The 20,656-nt window shown below is 41.6% G+C and overlaps 1 protein-coding gene across 8 annotated transcripts in view; it reads right to left on the bottom strand.

The window, feature by feature from the left end:
- The window catches only part of FARP1 (FERM, ARH/RhoGEF and pleckstrin domain protein 1), a 227,519-nt gene that overhangs the window by 69,656 nt on the left and 137,207 nt on the right, over window positions 1–20,656 (bottom strand). For all 8 annotated transcript variants that reach the window (XM_082046994.1, XM_082046993.1, XM_082046990.1 and 5 more), the window contains exon 3: window positions 4,128–4,232. In XM_082046994.1, the coding sequence (XP_081903120.1) occupies window positions 4,128–4,232 (105 nt within the window). The remainder of the gene's footprint in view (window positions 1–4,127; window positions 4,233–20,656) is intronic.

Genomic DNA, 20,656 nt, shown 5'->3' on the forward strand with positions numbered 1-20,656 from the left:
CAGGCGGGAGGAAGCTTATTTTATGGCTGTGTAACATCTTCTGTTTTCTATAGACTGGGAAGCTCAGGCCTAGGCTTTCTTAATTGGGGGCACTGTAACTTCTGCATATGGTTTACTTTCATCTGTTTTTTAACAACCCATTTTTTAGCACGGAGTGTGGGTCTTTCTATTGCCTTTCAAAAGAGAAGCAGTGAGTGGAAGTACAGTTCCTAGAGCCCGACGCCCCCCAATCTGCAGCCTCAGTCAGAAGGGACTGGGCAAAACGTTATGGAGAGCTGAGGGGCAATCACATACAAGGTAAGAGCCAGATGACTTGCAGGGCCTGGAGAGCTGTGACAGCTCACAGTCCTCAGCTGGTACCTATGCCCAAGATTTGTGCTTTGTTATCTCACTAAATTGCACAGAGTCTCCCTTGGAGACATTTGGAATTTGCAGAGGAACATCCAACAACCGTCACAAAGGTTAAAGCCATTAAAAGACAAATTAACTGAGTCTTCCTCTGGAAAAATAATATGTATTGAAATGAATACAACCTTTGACCTTTAATAATTTTAGATTATGCAGAGACTGAAACATACTCAAAATATCCATTTTAGAAAAGCACCTGAGAAGGCAGACAGGAACAGGCATACATTGCTGCTGTAACTGTTCCAATGCTGTTTGCTATTTTAATCATTATGAGTGCTTCCAATTAGCTAAGACTTCACATTCCTGTCCTTTCACACTCACTAATGTTTCTCAATGGAATTCTTTTTATGTTTCTCAGCCTAAGAAAGTTGGTGGGTTTTTTTTTCCTTGTGAGAAGGGCTAAAGAAACGTGGTTATCCAAGAATAGGAACACAGTGTTTATCACACATTAAACCGGCTCTGACACTTTTTGGCATTTCAGTAAAACTGTTCTGTTTCAGAAAGTTGGCATGTACATTATCTGCAACGAAGGTCAGGGTCTTTGCCAAGTTTAGTGGGGAAAAAAATAATCTTGCATATGGAACGGCCAGTTTACAAGAATATGGGAGTAATTTTACTGACACTAAAGAAAAAAAACCAAACAACACAAAACTAACAGCCTTGTCTCTCTCCAGGAGTTTATGATACAGCGTGAGCGCACAGGTGCATCATTTTTTTCTCTACTTTCCCGATCATCCTACAAGCCAGTTTCAGCATCCTTGACCAGACTGCTGGATTCTAGAAATGTGTGTATTCAATGTGTGTAGGGAGGAAGGTGTGGCAAAATGAAGACCTCACTACTATCACCAAACCAAATCAATAAAAACTTATGCATCAAGGAGATTTAGATGGGATATTAGGAAAAAAACTTCTTCATGGAAAGGGTTGTCAGGCACTGGAACAGGCTGTCCAGGAAAGTGGTGGAGTCACCATCCCTGGAGCTGTTTAAAAGATGCATAGATGAGATTCTTAGGGACATAGTTTAAAGATGGACTTATCCAGTTGGACTAAATCTTAACGGTCTTTTCTAACCAAAATGATTCTATGAATTTATGATTCTATAACAATCACACTATATCTAAACATAGCCAATCTGAGACTGGTTTATAAGCTGGAAATGAAAAAAAAAGTGAGGGTTCAATTAAGATTAATGTTTTCAGTTTTCTCTGGAACTACAAAGGCTAGTTTATTTTTTTTTTTAGACAAAGTCTGGCTTCCTGTGACAGTGACCAGATTGCAGCAGCTGGAGAACTGGGGCAGACATCAAGTGTGACGAAACTCTGTGAAACCCCAGGCTTGGCAGCAGCGCCGCGTTTCTCCTTGTCCAGCAGGAAGTGCAGCTCTCAGACCCTCCGCATCCATCTCCCACGCAGAACTTGTCTGCTGCAAGCACAGTGCACCTGCACATATACAGCTGCCACACACCTTGACATATAACTATCAAAATGTCAGATATGAGGTTTGGAGTCTTGCATGTTGAAACAAACAACTAAGAATATATGAGTTAATGTACATATGATTACATCCAAACAAATAGTTTCAAAATATGTATTTTTCCTTTTGTATTGTGCTCTACATAGGAAAACCAACTCATTCTCTTCACATGATGTGAATGTAAAATATGCATGTGTGTTTCATTCCTCAGACACAGCATTAACTGCATATTTTTTTTTAATTTGCACATTATGGTCATCATGAAGCTCAGAAAGTTTTAAGTCCCACAGGAGCATTCACCTCAACTGCATCATATAAATTGAAGTGTAAACCTTAGTCTCAGAGTGCTGTTCCACATTGAAAAGGCAATTCATAATAAAATCTCCCGCCTCAGAGTTTCTGTGAGTTGTTTTTAGGTGGCCAAAGGCGTTACTTCAACTTAATCTCACCATTTGTGGGGCAAAACTGACTATTATGTGGGCAAGATTTGGGGATCTCCTCCTTTTTCAGAAGCAAAGATTGGAACAACCAGCAGGAACAAGGACCGGTGATGACAAATAGTTGGCTAATATTTTCTTTTGCAAGAGAAGGGGCCAGGCGAGTTACCATGCTCGATGCAGGACAGCATTTTCCTTCAGGTCAAACTGGCAACAGCCTTATGGGGGTTTTCTTCCATCTTCCTCTTCATCAGAGCCCTGGCTCCCCCACTGTGATCATTTGGACACATTTCCAGCCCATCAGTTCCTGCCACTGCAAGGGGCTCAGGCACTGGCAGCACCTCAATCTCTCCTGTGTTCTGTTCTGCCTCAAGCAAATAAACCATTTTGTTTTCACAAGACTGAAAACTGTTAGTTTACTCCAGATCTCTGAGCAAAACACAGAAGGTCATCTATTTGAAACTTAATGACCTGCGAAGTCGAGAAGGTTGATCAAATCACCTTCTCTATTTTCTAGAAGACTAAAAGCAACTGTATATACACAAGATGTAAGGATTTGTTTCAGCTTTACATAGAAACATACATCAGGAATGTCAGTATGTCATTATTAACATGGCTACACCGAGCCTCTGTTGTAACAGTACTGTACAGCTGCACTGTTTTGAAGAGTTACGTTAAGCTCTCAAGTTACCTAAAGCATTAGCCAAGGACATCTGGCAGAAGATGAACTTTCTAGTAAACTGTGTTTTATGTAAATCCAGGAGCAAACTGTGAAGCAGATGTCCATTTTTCAAAATTTCCTCTTTAATTATGGTTAGCCTAAAATTTTATGACCGTTAGTGTTCATTTTTAGTGCCTATATGTAAGCCTACTTTAAGGCATGACAACAGATTACTGTAGCAGCAGATAAATCCTCTTTTGCCTTTTGTTAAGAAATATTGCCTCTTACAGAAATTTTACATAGATACACAGATAATAGATTTTGTTCCGAATTGCCAAAAGTCATCTCCTTTAGGCTTCTGGTGCAGAATTCACTTGAAAAGGCAAGAAATCCAGTATACACCCGTAAGTACTGGTCAAACAATCCAGATAACTAGCAGACATGCCAGTCGGTCATACAGTAAATCCGAAGCAAAACAAACTTCAGAAAGAAAGTCATTAGAGGCTGAGGAGTTATTAGCCTTTAGCTTTCTCTGCTACATGATACTGTTTCCACCATAGGAGCATGTGGGCAATGACTGAATGTTGCTGGCAGCTGATCTCAGGGTCTAAAGTGTCAGGACCAGGACACCTGCCTATGCCACACAGCTCCCCAGACACGACTTTCAGCAATTTCTTTGGGTATTTTTTTGTTTTGCTTTCCTTTTTATTAACCTTGTTACATTTTATTTATCCATTTTTTTTCCCTACAATGTTTTCCATGGAACTGCGTGACAATCATTGCAACTTTTGTGTCTGCAGAGAAAGATTATTTCCACACTCCTCATTAAGCAGGACTATAAAATCAGAGTTGAAACTCTGCAACAGTTCAGCCTTTGGCTTCTCTACTACAACTGATAAAGATAAAATGCATTTCCAACTTGTGTCTGAATTGGCTGTTACTTTCAACACAGATGAAATCTGACAAGAGTAATCAGGTTTTAAAAACATTTCTTCAACTCCAGCAGGCAAGGACTTTTTTTTTCAAAAAAGGCCTTTTTTCTTTTGGACATTGAAGATTAAATATACCTTATAAGTAAGGAGCAGAAGGAGAGAATCAAAAGTGTATGTAGATGAAAACCAGATGAAAATTAATGTTTTTTTACATACCATCATCTTTTTATGATCTGGAAATTCAAGGCCAAAATAGTCGCCCTCAACAAGGTTCAGGTGGTTGCAAACAGCATCATGCAAAACTTTCCCCGGAGCTCTTTGCTGAAGAAGAAAACAAAGCCTAGGGTTACAAAAATGCTTTTAATTAGTGGCAGAAAAATTATTATGCTAAGAAATTGTCCAGCAAACGCCACTGTCAAAACAGTTTACAAAATCAGTGGATAGTCCAACCATACTCACAGGGCAATTGACAATAATTACACCAGTTTTAAAGCTACAGAAAATATCCATCCATCCCTGGATGGTAGCTCAGAATCCATCTTCAGCGCATTTTTATTTTTGAGGCAAAAAATACCATGAAATAGAAGAGGTAGAAAAGGGGGACTTGGGATATAATTTTCTTATGTCTGCCAAGGATAATTTCTACTAAGCATTTCACAAGATAAATATTTCATCCCATGGCCCTGCAAGACATGTCCAGTGGTGCTATGTACCTCTGTGTACAACATACGAAAACCAGAACATTCACCGACAGACGTGTCATACAGACCACAAGGATCTGAGGGTTTGCTGGACACTGCTTAATACAAAACAGGCTCAAGTCCTGGGTTTGGACTTCATCTGCTTTCCTCCTGAGCCTCCTGGCTGAAAGGCACTGAGGCTGGTCAAGGCCCCTCTCTGCCACCCTAACAGAGTTGTCGACTAATTTGGAGGAGTCAGGATGAAGCATTTCTTTCTACACACAGAAAGCCTTCCCTCTATGAGGACCAGATGTTCTAGCCCAATATTAGCTCCCAGAGCCGCTGCTTTGCTGATTGTAAGGATTCTTCTCATCAGCATATCAGTTAAATCCACACCTGCAGCAAATACTGTAAATTACAGCTCACCAGCAAGTCTTCAGCAAAAAATTGCTGTTTCTGTATAAAAAGGCCAATCACTGAAATAGAATATTTTTTCCTTGGACAAATACACCTATTTTAACTCAAGAGGCCCTGAAACACATATCTTGACTCACTTCAGAACAAATAATAACCCATTAAACTGCACAAACTTCAATGTTACAAGAGACCCATCACAGCCCGGTCAAGTGACCTTGCACTTAACCTACAGACTGGCCCTTTCTCTTTCTGCCCAGTAAATAATTACTAGAGCAAAACAAAACAGCAGTAACCAAGTGAAGAAAAGAAAACCATTAGAGGCAGGCACAGTCCAGCTGATCTGGCTCAAACCCGAGCTTGAGCCAGGTCCCAGCATCTCCAGGCAGTGCCTGTACCACCAGGCTACTTGTGAGTGGGCAACTGCTCAACCCCACCTCCTCCCAGATCATAGAATCATAGAATGTCCTGAGTTGGAAGGGACCCAACAAGGACCACTGAGTCCAACTCCTGTCCCTGCACAGGACAACCCCACAGTTCACACCACGTGTCTGAGGGCTTGTCCAGTCTCTTCTTGAACACTGTCAGGCTTGGGGCCGTGACACCTCCCTGGGGAGCCTGTTCGAGTGCTGCACCACCCTCTGGGGGAAGAACCTTTTCCTCATGTTCAACCTAAACCTTCCCTGGCACATCTTCCTGCCATTCCCTTGGGTTTTGTCATTGGTCACTAAAGAGAAGAGATCAGTGCCTGCCCCTCTTCCTCCCCTGGTGAGGAAGCTGTAGCCGCCATGAGGTCTCCCCTCAGTCTCCTCTTCTCCAGGCTGAAAAAACCAAGTGACTTCAGCCACTCCTCTCTAGGCAGTTTGGTCTCTGTTTCACTGGGATATCAAACAACAAATCCTTAGGGTTTTTTCCACCTAGGGCAATACCTGGTTTCTAGCCACGACCCTAGGTACAAAGCATCTTTCCAAAGGCAATATCTAACATTATCTAATATGAATTGTGCAAAGTAAATACCCAGTAGCAAGGCTTACACTGGAGAAATTGAAGGGGTGAGGTTTTTCAAGGGAAGATGCAGGATCTATGTGCCACAGTGGCACTGTGACCCTGGTGGTGCAGGACATGATGACCGAACCCTTTGAGGCTGGCTGGTTTTATAAGTTGGAAGGGAAAAGCCAAGCTCACCTCCTCAGGAACTTGCTGAGCAGGTTTTTGCCCAACATATTCCCAGTTCCTCTAACAGACCTATGCCAGCAGGAAGCAATGTTAACTTATTTTATTAACTGTTTGCTAATGTTAGCTGTAGCAACCATTACCCTCAGGAACACTATCAGATAAAAGATCAAGAATGATTGCAGATAGAAAGCTTTAAAAAATTAGTATTCCATCATAACTAACCTTGCAGTAACTAAAGTAATTCATACCAAAATGCCAAATAAGAGGTTACAGAGAGGGCAAGGCAAAAAAAAAAGACATCTATTTTTCTAGACAGAGCACTTTTGATCTGATGTAATGCCATCCAAAATAATTCTCAAGTATAAATATATTTGAATACACTAACTTAACATTCTCCAGCTTCATTAAACTGAAAGCAACTTGAATCACCACCACCCAGCCCTCACCAGCCATTGTGCCTCATGTCTCAGTTCTAACAGAAAGCTGCTCACATTTTCCACTCCATCTATCGCTGTACTTAACCACATTCATACATACATCGTCTCTTAATGAAAGAGCTTCCCAGTAAGTGCATTTCATTGAAGGCAACAGAATAATATTTAAAAGACGTTAAATTGAGTGTAATAACGATATTAGTTTACTGCTCCAAAAACACACCTACAAATGATTTAGAAACTTCAGGCAAATACCCCCACTCCCAGGCTAGTCTCAGGCCTCCTCAGTTTGGCTGAGGCCAAAAGAGAGCAGAAGGACGTGTTTAACACAGCAAGCGGCAAGAGCCAGAGGATATTTGCTTTCATCCACATGCACAAACAGAAAAAAAGAAACATGCCTGTGCCTACGTGCATGTATGTCTTACTAAAGTACCTGATGGACTCCTGTCTGACAAAGACCAAATTTCATCATTCTGCCCAGGTCAAAAAAGGTGCCTCTAGGAGCATGGAGATTTTTGATCAACAGAAAACGAAGACAGAGAGATCACCTGTGCCATCACACCACCCAGGGTCAGCTGAGGAGAACAAGCCTGTCTGATCTCAGACCATGAGTAAAAGCAGCTGATTAATACCTGCTGAGTGTTTTCATGAAGTTTTTTTCTTATATGCATTCAGACGGTGGAATGGTAGTCTTGTAGCATTTATGTCACTTGGCATTTTCTCTGAAGTGTGCCTCAGTAACACAAAATGCTTCTTACTCAAGTATTTGTAAATAAGATTATTATTCTAAACTTGTCTTAGCTTTGATCAGTCTACCTCAAAATAAAATCTGACAGTTTATTCAAGGGTAACACTGTGCATATAAAATCTGCTGAGGTTTATAGCCTGATGACACTCTGGTCTTGCAGGACCAGAAGGAGAAGCACAACATCCACAAAAGCAGGAACACTCTGGTCTCACAGAGATGCTGTTCAGTGCAGTTCCATGACATCCCTACTAAAAAATTTAAACACAATAAATTAAAATCTCAGTCCGCTGGGTATGGAAGCAAACCAGCAGTCACTCAGGACACGGAAAACACAAGCTGACAGAGAAAGCATTCAGCAATGAGTGCGCCGTACCGATGACATCATGCAAAGCCATCAGTTGTGTCTGACTGGAACGTGGTTACAAGGCCTACAGGATAAATCAAGTTTTCCCCAGAACTTGGAAGAGATTTGCCAACCATCCAGCGTGGCCCTGCTGCCGTGCTCCAGACAGTAAAGCCAAGGCAGCTTCATCAGCTCCTGTCCCACTCATGTCCCATGAGCCACAGCTTGGCTGGTTTCCCCGCTCCACAACAGCATGGTTCTGATTCACAGGAGCCCCCCAACAGAGCTATGCTAAGGCTGCAGGGTGGGGAAAGGCTGCACTGCAGGGCTTTTCACTGCTACGGTGAGGGAGTACAGGCAATTTCCCGTTACATGACCACCACGAATGCCAAAGTCATCAGCATGGCCAAACGTGGAGGACGTGCGAAAGGAGAGGCAGCAGACCTACCACTTGCTCTCCTTGAGCATCATCGGAACGAGAGCTCACACCAGGGAGGGGAAAAGGTCACAGGAAGAGGATGAGGCACGCAAGTAGGACATTGACGTGAAGGCTGGTGGCAAGCCTATACCTCCACACCAGGAGGGCAGGGTATACTGGTGGCCTACAGCTGGGGGAAGTTCACACGCAACACCCAAAAGCTGGGAAGCAGCTGCAGTGGGTGACAGTCAGTCCCCTGCTCCTGTTGCTGTTGACAGCCAAATTCTTGCTTAATCACAGAAGAAATATTGCAGCCCTAGAGGTTAACTCTTACCCCAAAATAATTGAGCACACTGGCAATGAGCTTTTCCTCAGCAATACAGTTGTACTCCTCGTGACAAGGGCCCCAGACACCTGTATTAGAGGGTTCACTTCAGATGAGGTCAATCACAACCACACTGACGGCAAGGAATTACTATTATTCTCTCGAGGTGGTATTTAGTTACACTAAAATAACATTACAAATTTATTGCAGTGAAAAGAAGCGCACTGATTCCCAGCTACACATCCTTATTGCTTAATGCATTTTGAACTGGCCCTTCATTTAGCTCTGTGAAATCACATTTTAAAAGTCACTTTACATTTTCAGGGAACGTCAGGCCACTAAGTTCTAAATTATGAATAATGCGCAACACCACATTTAGCTGCAAGCTATGAAGGTACCCAGGCAGAGCAGCCTGCTTTACACACACTGTGCATTCTACATTTGCTGTCTGCTCATTATTTCGGTCCTACTCAATTCACCCGCTCTCTACTTCCACCAAAATCCAAAACAGTACGTTGCTTATGATCTTCCAGTGGTGAATATTCTAACAATTGCCAATCATTAAAAAAAACACAGAATCACAGAATGTTAGGGATTGGAAGGGACCTCGAAAGATCATCCAGTCCAATCCCCCTGCCAGAGCAGGAACACCTAGATGAGGCTACACAGGAAGGCGTCCAGGCAGGTTTTGAATGTCTCCAGAGAAGGAGACTCCACAACCTCCCTGGGCAGCCTGTTCCAGTGCTCTGGCACCCTCACTGAGAAGTTTCTTCTCAAATTTAAGTGGAACCTTTTGTGTTCAAGTTTGTACCCATTACCCCTTGTCTTATCATTGGTTGTCACCGAGAAGAGCCTGGCTTCATCCTCGTGACACTCACCCTTTATATACCTGTAAACATTAATGAGGTCACCCCTCAGTCTCCTCCAAGCTAAAGAAACCTCCCTCTACATACTTGTTTAGACCATTCTTTGGCACAAACTGTAATACAGATTGGAAAAAAAGAAAAGACAGTGCATAGCAGTATCTGGAAGATATCCAGGACGTTAAAGGAAGTAGGTCGGGACACATTCCCCCACCCTCCCAGTTAATTTAGCAATTATTTCATTAGCCATCTACAAGAAGAAAAAAAAAAGTGTCTGTTTTAGTATCAAATAGTGATTTTACTTTTTTTTTGTTTTATTGTCCAGCCAACTAATCTCAGATCCCAGATTGAACAGATCTTTGATTGAAAGGTTTTTGTTCATTTGTTTGTTTTCACATTACTCAGCAGTAGTACCATGTTAAAATAAGGTGCAGTACTTTCTTCTGAACATCTGAAAAATATAAGCCCCATCAGTGTTTTGGTCAAACTAAGAGACAGCTTTATGTGGCAGCATGGACTACTCTGTTTTCCATCCCTTCTTCCTCAAAACTGCTGCAAATGGGTCAGAAAAATGTTTATTTTTAATTACACTTCATTGTGCATTAGTAACAGCTGATAAGGAGTGAAAATAATTCCTTTACATTAATCAAAAAGAAAAAGGTACATCCATCATTCACACCTGTCGCAATACAGAGGCAGACATTTCTTCCACTAATGTCCTGTTCCTATCACATTCTGGGTGCTCAAAAACGAAACATGACAATTTGATCATGCTAAATATTTTACAAATACTTAAATATACAAAGTTTAAAATTTTATTTGTTCTTTCACAGGTAATCACCCATAAAACCTGTTGTACTTCATATCATTCTGACTCCCAAATTATTTTTATGCTCCAGTTTAACAACTGCATTGAAATGATAGTGAAAACTTCATCCAGTATTTTCATTATTATTTCTGAAGTCACATACAGCTGTAATCAATACTAAAAATAACAACCCCTCATTCTTAACAGCATAAATTTTCGCAGTTATTCAAAGCTGTCAAAAATTACATATGTATCTACAGCTCTGAAATGAAAGAAAATCAACCAACAAGTGTTCGTGATAAGCAAACAGTATAAAAAGAACCTCAAAGATGTGACTGAGCAACAGGGTTCTTAAACAAATAACATTGCCAGAAATTTATACTTCAAAGGAGGCTTGAAAACTACTCACAGGAGAACAATGCTGTCAGCATCTGAAGACAATTTTCATATTTTAAACAGTTCTCCTTTCTGGCGTAAAGTGAAATGCATAATTCATATTTAGCAAAAGTCTATTGCTCGAAGGGTGGGATTAAAAGCAAGAAGCACTGGTCTGAGTGTTGTTGCTCTGAACCTACTGCAGCCAAGACACTTGGAGATCCTCTGCCCTTTTTCTTCTCTCCTCCCTTTCAAAGTGCAGGTGTTAATCCTATAGGAAGGGATTAGGTAACAATAAAAATAGCCTTAGACCATAAAAATAGCTCTTACACCTGAGCTTACTAGTTTTTACTTTGCTGTTCAGCTGAGACTGCGTAGTTAGGAAGCCTTGCACGAAGAGTGATTTGTCACCCTTATGTACCTGGCCAAAGCAAAGAGGAGAAGTGACACCTTTAAACAGCGCCCACACACTTCAACCATGACTTTCAAGTCTGCAGATCCCCAATCTGTACCTACAGCTACCAGGTGTCCACCCTGTTTGGAGGGAGGGTGCAGAAGAGGCAAATTTTCACAGTTACCTAAAGGCACCTCATTCCTTTGAAGATATTTTCCATTTGAATGTAGCTGAAGGCTCCACTCCTGGCATGTATCCCGCGTTCTTTTCACAGACTGCGCACATACCACCAAAGGCAGGATCAAGGCCAAATGCTGAAAGAGAATAAGTCTCTTATACTGCCTTAAAAACAGGCAATTGATCATCTGCTGTGTGTGTACAATAAGACTATTTAGTGTTCCCTTCTTTCAAGATTTCAGTGGACTGCTTTCCCACTTTACACTCACCACATAAGCTGTATTCCCTTTAATGCCACTGCTTGCCTTCCACAGTCTCTGATGTACAGTTTTACACTTCACTTGATTTTGGTGGTGGTTTGTTGTTTGTTTGTCTGTTTTTTTAATTTAAACAGTGTTATTGTAAGATACGGCACTTTTTACTCCATTTGTGGTTAACTCCAAACACCTGCCCTCAAAAAAAAATGCAGCAGCAGAGTTACACTTTTCCCTCCTTCCTATCACCTACGACAAACAAGACTCCAAAAATGACCATTTTAGCTGGGTGACTGCTAACCAAAAATTAACACAGCAAACAATTATTGAGACAAAAATACAAAGAGAAAAATTTTCATAACCATCTCATTTGCTTTCACTTCTAGCACCTTCTCCAAAAGAAACTTGCAGTTTTCTACATTTGAACACACACACACACATACACACACACACACACACACACACACACACACACACACACAGATCTATTATTGCAACCATGCTCTTGGATTTCTGATCAAAACAAACTAGTCTATGTCAAAATATTTTCTAAAATAGGCAAAAGCAGAAGGATTGCTCTGAGTAGATGTTCAACTCCTTTCCAATGCCCAAAATCAACTTTACTAGAAATAGCCAACAGTAAAATTCAGGCAAAAATTAAACACTTATCAGGAAAAGAAATAACCAAATAATCCTCTTGAACAGTGTGGAAAGAAAAGAAAAACTAGAAAAGCTGATGTAAAGTTTTGTGATGAGGCTATTTTCAGTAAAGCTTGGTTAGACTTCTTCCAGCAGAGCTGGACTTACACAAAATTCAGCCACAGTAAATCCTCAGGTAACTGTACATCTCCGTAATTACAGAACAGTAAAGCTACTGGAATTGGAAGCTCTGCTTCGTCTCTTTTCACTTGGCTCATCAAATCATGGCTTTGTAATGTAATGGGCAAACACCACCCATACTGTATTATAAATGCCATTTCAATGTGCAAGTGAGGAAATAAGAAAGGAAAAGGGATGGACTGAGCACCTTCAGAGCTGAGCCTTTCATATCACAGATTAACCTGTCATCTTCAGGTGCAAAGATTCAATCATTTGATTTCTTTGCAGTTCATATAAATGCAAACTGATACGAGCACTGGTTTTATTTCCCATTCCTAAATTACTCAAATTTCTACTTGACAAGGAGTTTGTTTCTGCAGAGCCAGCAGCAACCACCACAAAGCCAGTGGAGCCCTTTGTAAAGAAGAAAGGGGAAGAAAGAGGCAGATCCTTGTAGGCCAGAGAATTTCCTCCTCGGGGAGCTGTAGGGACAAAATCTCACAGGAGGATTTATTTCACACATCCATCCTACCGTCATCAATGCCAAAGGAAATCTGGAACTTCTCATCAGCTAAACACCATGAACGCTATAGACCAAAAAACATTCAGCCTTTGGTCACTATAGCCTAAGTATACATCTGTTTGTTACAAAATGTTATATATCGTGAAAGACATTAATAAAACCCTTCGTGTTTAGTTTTGTGGTTCACTGGTTCCTTTAGGTGTATTTACAACATTTTAACTAGCTGATCTCTAACTCTGTTAGAAAGTACAACTGACTTTGTCTTAACTTTTCTAGATTGATTTTAAAAACCCCTACATTTAACACATATGCACATAAAATCACTTCATCAACTTAAAAGGGATACTCTGATCCCCTCTGCTGATGAATTAAGCTGAGAAACTTTATTGTTGTCTGCCTAAAAATCCTCTAAGAAGTTGTCCCAAAGGGGACAATGTGCGCCTTCACATGCAATGCAAGTGCTGATCTCAGCAGCTCCCAAAAAAACCCTAATCCCAAAAAAAACCATCGAACTTCAACAACAGGTCTCCACACAAGCTAATTAGTCCTCCTGGGGGGAAAAACAAACAAACAAACAAACTCCAAACCAAAATCAAACAAACACAAAAAACCCCCACCAAACAAAACCAACACCACAAACAAAAACAACAAATAAAAAAACCACACCACCTTGTTTCTTGTAGTACAACCGTTACTGTTAGCGTCTTTCAGATGGGTGTAAAACATTTGTGGGAAATCGGTAGTGGCAGAGTGAGTCTTTTTAAATAACTGTTTAAGGCTGCTAGAATTCCATACACCAACCATTCAGTTCTTGGAGATTTCCAGCAGGAGACTCTTGCCAGAACCACTGTTACTAAAACAAAATTACTTTCCTTGGACCTTATTTCAAATGCACAGTGAGGACAAGAAAAATGAGGCATTAAAAGAACGATGAGAAAACTTACTAAAAATACGTCATCTCACTCCCCAAATTAGTTCTGTGCATGCTGAGTCCTCTCTGCCTAATTTTACTGGCAAAACTAAGTAGTGGTTTGTGGCTGTTCTTTATCCCGTTAGCAAGGCAAACATCCACTGCTGGAAGAGACTATTTTCCTTTCTGAAGAGTATCAGCTACACGACGTATTACAGCTTCAGAACCTTGATACTGAATGGTGATGACTTGCAAGAACCAGAGCCAGCCCCTCATGAATTTCAGGTCTCTGAGTTGAGTTGCAGGGCAGATGCATAAAACAGCGCTTTCCTCATGACAAACTACTTTGCAAATCAGCAGGTAGGAAAAACAGAAGGCAACAATACTTTTCTGCTAAACGGCTTTTCTAAAACCAGGTGCACGCTAAAAAAACTTCCCTGAAAATCTATGTCTTGCTGAGAGGTGCAGGAAGGAGTCTCCCCAAAGCCATCACAGCTACGACACCAAAACCCTAAGTGGAGAACCAGGGATGTCAGCAGGCACTGCTCTGTCAAAGATTACCTCTGAATTACCTAGGCTGAATTGACAGCCAGGGGGTGTAACTGGGCAGATGTCTCCATCTGGCATAACCTCAGCCTGTGCACGGTGGGCACCAGCTTTGAAAAACACACCACAAGGCTTGTTTTCAGGAACGAGATGGGAGCTTGATGTGGAGCTGGTAGAACCTCATTTTTCAGAACTTTTTCCTCTACAGAAAGCTGTTTTACTGAAGCTCAACTGTGGAAGCAAGTATATACCTGTCAAATAGATGTTGATATTACTTTCCCTCCCTGTGAGCAAAAAACTGAATGAGTTTAACCCCCAGCCTTGGTGCTATTTAGAAGCACACTGTGCTCCTTGTTTCTTGGGAAGAGCTGCAACTGAGGCTCAGAACACTCATTAAAAATACCTCAGATTGAATTTCATAGCCCACAACTTTTGAAAAAGGATATAATGGCACCATTCAGTGTAATTCAGCAGCACAGCAGCCAATGCGTCATTAGGGATGGAAACCCCAATCTCTCTGACACCCACACCCTTTGCCTCCTACTTTACCACTCTCTGTTTCAAGGCAAAAACCATCTAACCACCTTTTCAGGTTTTCTTTTTTTTTTTTTTTTTTTAACATTAAGTAGTGCTTGAGAAGAAAATAAAATCGTTCCATGACTCAGACAACTTTCTTCTCTGCTGTTTTCTTTGCCTGCTCATTTTTCCTAATTTTGATTAACCATAAGCAAACACTTTACTAGAATGAAGGAGCAGGCAATTCTAAAGTCATCAAATGTGAAAACAGAGCCCCTTCCATGCAGACTGGAAACACGAGAATATAGAGTGTTATGACTACATGGGAGTTATTAACTACAAAACCAGACTGAGATGCAAAGTGGTCCTTTACTATTTTTATTTGGCTAATTTTTTTTTTTAGCCATGATTCCAGTAAAACCCTTTGAAGAAATTATTTGAATGCAAGAACTCTGAGACCTGGGTGGGGGTGGGGAACAGAAAAAAGAGATGTTCAGGCAAATTATTAAATCCTAAATCTAAATCTAAAGCAAAATCAAATGTAACAGGCAAAAGCTTCTGATAATCCCTGTTCAGCCCTGCATCAGTCTCAACATGATTATTAATCTGAGCAAGAACTTCACCATTCAGGATTGTATGCCCTGTACTTTTTACTTTATTAGGGAAAGGACAGCACATTTTAACAACAGGATACAGAACTTTTCATGGCCAGATTGCTAAATTGAAATGAAGCCTTAGATGAAGCCTTAAGTCTGTGACTGCTGCTAACCTGTAATATATTCACATCACACCCTAAACTCCTGTCTTCAGCCACGCCACGGCTCCAGCAGGATCTAGTGCTCCTACAGCAGAAATGCGAGGCAGAGTAAGGAAGGCAACATTGCATGAAATTTCAAGAATTAAGGGTTTCTGTAGAATCATAAAACCACTTTGGTTGGAAGAGACCCTCAGGATCATCGAGTCCAACCACAACCTGTCACTAAATCATGTCCCTAAAAACCTCGTCTAAACACCTTTTAAACACCTCCAGGGATGGTGACTCCACTACTTCCCTGGGCAGCCTGTTCCAATGCCTGACAACCCTGTATGTGAAGAAATTTTTCCTAATATCCAATCTGAACCTCCCCTGGCACAACTTGAGGCCATTTCCTCTTGTCCTATCACTTGTTACTCGGGAAAAGAGACCAACCCCCTCCACACTACAACCTCCTTTCAAGTAGTTGTAGACAGTGATAAGGTCTCCCCTCAGCCTCCTTTTCTCCAGGCTAGGATCTGTTTCATACCAACCAGTCTTGCAAAACCAACATGGCCTGGCTAAGGAAAAGCTCAGCTGTAGCATCCTACAATTACTCCAGATTGATGTGGAACAACCCTGTATTTTCTGTGTGAAACTGAAACAGACGTGATCCTGAGTTAATTCCTAATGAGTAAAATTCATACCCACAAAATGCTTTTGAGGAAACAAAACCCGTAAACGCAAAACATAAGTCTCAAAAGCTGCATCGCCTTTAGGTACCCAAAAGGCAGAAGTTTTGCGTTGTTTGTTTGGGGGGTTTTTGCCAGTCAGGTTCCCAATACACGAGAGTTTCTTGTCTGGTCGTGTAAGATCTATCACCAACCTGACAGACTCAAACAGCTTGGTAACCTTTGTGCCACGGAAATTTAGGAAAATGTATTCAACATTTCTCTAAGCAGCCTCAAAAGACCTTAAGCCTGAATACGCTGGGAATCTGAACTGTCTTGTAAACGTCAAGACAGACACAGGAGAAAAAAGTGAGAACTGTCTATACACTTATGGGATTTGCAAGGGAAGGTTCAAGTTCCATGTTTTGTGCGTCAGCGTGAAGTGCTGCCTTTTTGGTGGGACACAAACGAGAGTGAATGAAGAATAAGGAGAACTGGTGCAGTGGGTGTTACAACAATGGTTGCTTCTACCGAAAGATTTCAGAGGCACCTTGCAGTGATGTAGTCGAGTCACATTTTCAAGGAAATGGAAAAAAATAAACACCTCTCATTTTAATACAGCTACACGGTGTTTCAGAATGATCCTTGGGAGTTTTCCTGCTTGTTCTTTGCAGCCTGCCTACAACTCACAGTGGCTCCTAACACAGCAGATACTTAGAAAAATTCACCCATGAGTCATCCCAGGTCTCTAAAAGATGAATCTGCCTCTGGATTGTAAAAGCCTGATGAACGGTTACACTGGCAAACAGCACATAACTGCAGCACAGAGAAGTGGCGCTGGTGTGCGCTGGAGGAACAGTGGCTTAGCCTCCAGTCACTTCAAAATCCAAAGCTGCTGGGACTGGCCCATATGTTGAATCTAGCATTAAACAGCAAAGCAGCGCAGACAGAGCAGAGATCTGCTTATACATTTGTGGCAAACCAGGGAAAGAAGGGATTTGTGCTCGTATCTGTGGGGCGGGGGGAGGTGGAGGAAAGGCCGGCAGGACTTCTAAGCTGCACATGATTTCATCTGTTCACAGCATGTGGTATGAGCTGGGCAAAAAGCCTCTCATCCCTCTCCAGAGAGCTGCCTCCTCACTCTCAGTGAGGTCTTACTTTTAGCTGAACTCAGGACATTTAACTTTGGCCTTATTTCCCACCCCTTCTGTGTGTGCATTTATGTGCGTGCATATATACATGTGTACCATACAGAAGTATGTACCATACTTCAGAGGAAAATAGTTTACGCCCTTCTGCTTCATCGCTTCTTTAACCATACAAAACATTAACGCTAAAGGGATTCCTAAGAGATCTGCTTTCTGTCACTCAGATAGAGGCCTCGAATATCAAAGGAAAGCAAGACCATGTTATTTTCACAAGTACATTAACACAGCCTCTGAAACACAACTTTTGCAGCTTCTATTTTGTTTTAACATGCAACACTGATTTCTTTTATGCTCTGCTTAAAATGCATTGTACAGACTTAGTTACTGTGATTTGGGTTTTGGACAGAATTGTTAAAATAAATCTTTAGGCACAGCAGATTTACAAAGGCAAATGAGCCACTCAACTGTTTTTTCTTAATGCCAAAGTGCCGTATTAGATACCACTTTGATATAGATGGGCTTTATCATCAGCCACAGCCTTCGTGGGAAACAAGCATTCTCTGTTCAGGATACGTCAAAGAGAAGTCTTTGGGGATGTGCCATCAAAAGTCAAACATCAGGCTGACACAATGAGACTTTTTGGACCACATTTTCAGTCTTAGGTTCAATTCCTCCAGAAAGAGAATTTTACTTCATTTAACTTTGAGGATAACATGTGTAACTGCAAAAGGATTTTATTTTATCAATTTGTGTTGTGGTTTTTTTTTTTTTCTTAGTGCTTAAAACCAAGTCCTTATGTGCTGAAAGATGACAATTTAAATCTTCATCATCATTTTAAATTTACATCTACAATACGCTTTATTCAGTGTTAATATTCAGGTAATTTCCAGATTGCTGGGGTATGCAATAGTGAGACTTTTATTTACAATGTAACAGCATAACTGGATGCTACAAGTGATTATTACCAAGATGTCATTTGAGTGTATCAATAAAGATTGCCACAGAATTATTATCTATCAGGGTTTGAGCAACTTGTCAGAAACAAACTGCTCCATCTTCTGCTTTTTATTTTAAGGGTAAGTCTAAGTTAATCACACCTAACTATAAGCACTTATTTGAGGTGCCTAAGGCAGAAGAGTAGTTTTCCCATATTCCTGTCTAATCAACAGAGGGGAGACAAATGCTTTCAGACTACCAGTCAGTCAACCTAAAACCTGAATCATCTGGGAGGTGGCCCCTCTTTCTCTACTTTTTTATAAACTAGAGTAACTACAGCTGGCATAAATGTCTTGCTGAAAGACAGTTTTATGTGGAAGTATACTCTTTACAATATTTAACTTTAAAAAGAAAAACAAAAAAGAAAAAAAAGAACTTAAAAACCTTTACAATCTAGAGAGGTTCATGTTTAGTTAAAACAGAATTTTGGCTCCTACAAGAAGACATTCCAGAGAACAGCCAAAATAAAAGCAGTGTCCCCACTCTCTCCTTAGATGGGCTTCTAAAACTCCTGAACAGAAAGCAAAGGGAGATAAAACTAAGGTAATCAACATGTAGAGGGAGCGCACGGCTTGCTGAAGGTGCCTCCAGACGGACATGGAGCCAGGGGAAGGACGGCTGCACCTGGAACACCCAGAATTCATCACCATCAGCTACCGCCTTCCTGAGAGCAACTACCCCCTCCTGGCCAGGCACGCTGGAAAAGCAATGGGCTCCTACAAAGCAGAGAGCGCCCATCTGCTCAGCACTGCACTGATGAGATCAGATCTGCCAAAGCACTGAAAAGGATGACTTTTTTTTTTTTCTAGGAACGGTTTTAACAGGATATAGAAGCCATACAATAAACTTCAGATATCAACAGCCACAAATATCTGGAGATAAAAGCCAGCAAAATGTTGCTTAGAATTTACCACTGATCATCCCTTATATTAATTGGCTTATCAGAAAGTTGCTCCAGATGTTTTTTTTTCTCCCGATTAAAAGAGATTTGGGTACCTGTTATAAGACAATAAATATCCTTCATCCTTGCCTAGTCAAAAAATGTTTGTTAGCCATGTTCTCATCAACCCTCCAGTGAAGCCCCAGGACAGCATATACACATACTTTAGTCACCTCCACTGAAATACTACCTTGTTACCCGCTTCAGAAATTATCTTTATTCACCATAATTTACTAAGAGAAGTCAGAGTACCCTGTCAGACTCAGAATACGTCTCCATAGGGAAAGAACTGCATACCAAAGACCACAAGGGCACTGAGCCATGATTACTGCTCACACATTTCTTGTAGTGGCCTTTCACTCAGTTTTCATCACAATGTCTCCTAATGCTTGACAAAGGACACCAAGTGACTAAACCAGGGAGAGCCGTAACCCTGATTTGGCACTAAGGAGCCACTACTATCAGCTCTTGCTTTTTTAGACGGTAAATGTTCAGTAAATTGGGGGCTAAAATTACTCACAGAATCACAAAATGTTAGGGACTGGAAGGGACCTCAAAAGATCATCTAGTCCAATCCCCCTGCTGGAGCAGGAACACCTAGATGAAGTTACACAGGAATGTGTCCAGACAGCTTTGAATGTCTCCAGAGAAGGAGACTCCACAACCTCCCTGGGCAGCCTGTTCCAGTGCTCTGGCACCCTCACTGAGAAGAAGTTACCTCTCATATTTAAGTGGAACCTCCTGTGTTCCAGTTTGTACCCATTACTCCTTGTCTGATCATTGGTTGTCACCGAGAAGAGCCTGGCTTCATCCTCATGACACTCACCCTTTACGTATTTATAAACATTAATAAGGTCACCCCACAGTCTCCTCTTCTCCAAGCTAAAGAGACCCAGCTCCCTCAGCCTTTCCTCCACTCCGTTCATCATCTTTGTTGCTCTGCGCTGGACTCTCTCCAGCAGTTCCCTGTCCTTCTTGAACTGAGGGGCCCTGAACACAATATTCCAGGTGTGGTCTCACCAGGGCGGAGTAGAGGGGAAGGAGGACCTCTCTCGATCTACTAACCACCCCCCTTCTAATACAGCCCAGGATGCCATTGACCTTCCTGGCCACAAGGGCACAGTGCTGGCTCATGGTCATCCTGCTGTCCACCAGGACTCCCAGGTCCCTTTCCCCTACACTGCTCTCTAACAGGTCGTTCCCCAACTTATACTGGAACCTGCGGTTGTTCCTGCCCAGATGCAAGACTTGCCCTTGTTATATTTCATTTAATTTTTCCCTGCCCAACTCTCCAGCCTGTCCAGGTCCCGCTGGATGGCAGCACAGCCTTCTGGCGTGTCAGCCACTCCTCCCAGCTTGGTGTCATCAGCAAACTTGCTGACAGTGCACTCTATTCCCTTGGTACTAAACAGCTGGAGACATCCTGTCTACTGCCGCAGATCAAACAAGATCTTGGCCAGGAGAATGGCATAGGCTTTGCAAGATGAAAAAGACTGTGGAGCCATGTGTCACTGGCATCCTGTTGGCTTTTTAA

Source organism: Streptopelia decaocto (genome assembly GCF_964273445.1).
Source record: "Streptopelia decaocto genome assembly, chromosome: 1".
In the NCBI taxonomy this organism is placed as follows: Eukaryota; Metazoa; Chordata; class Aves; order Columbiformes; family Columbidae; genus Streptopelia; species Streptopelia decaocto.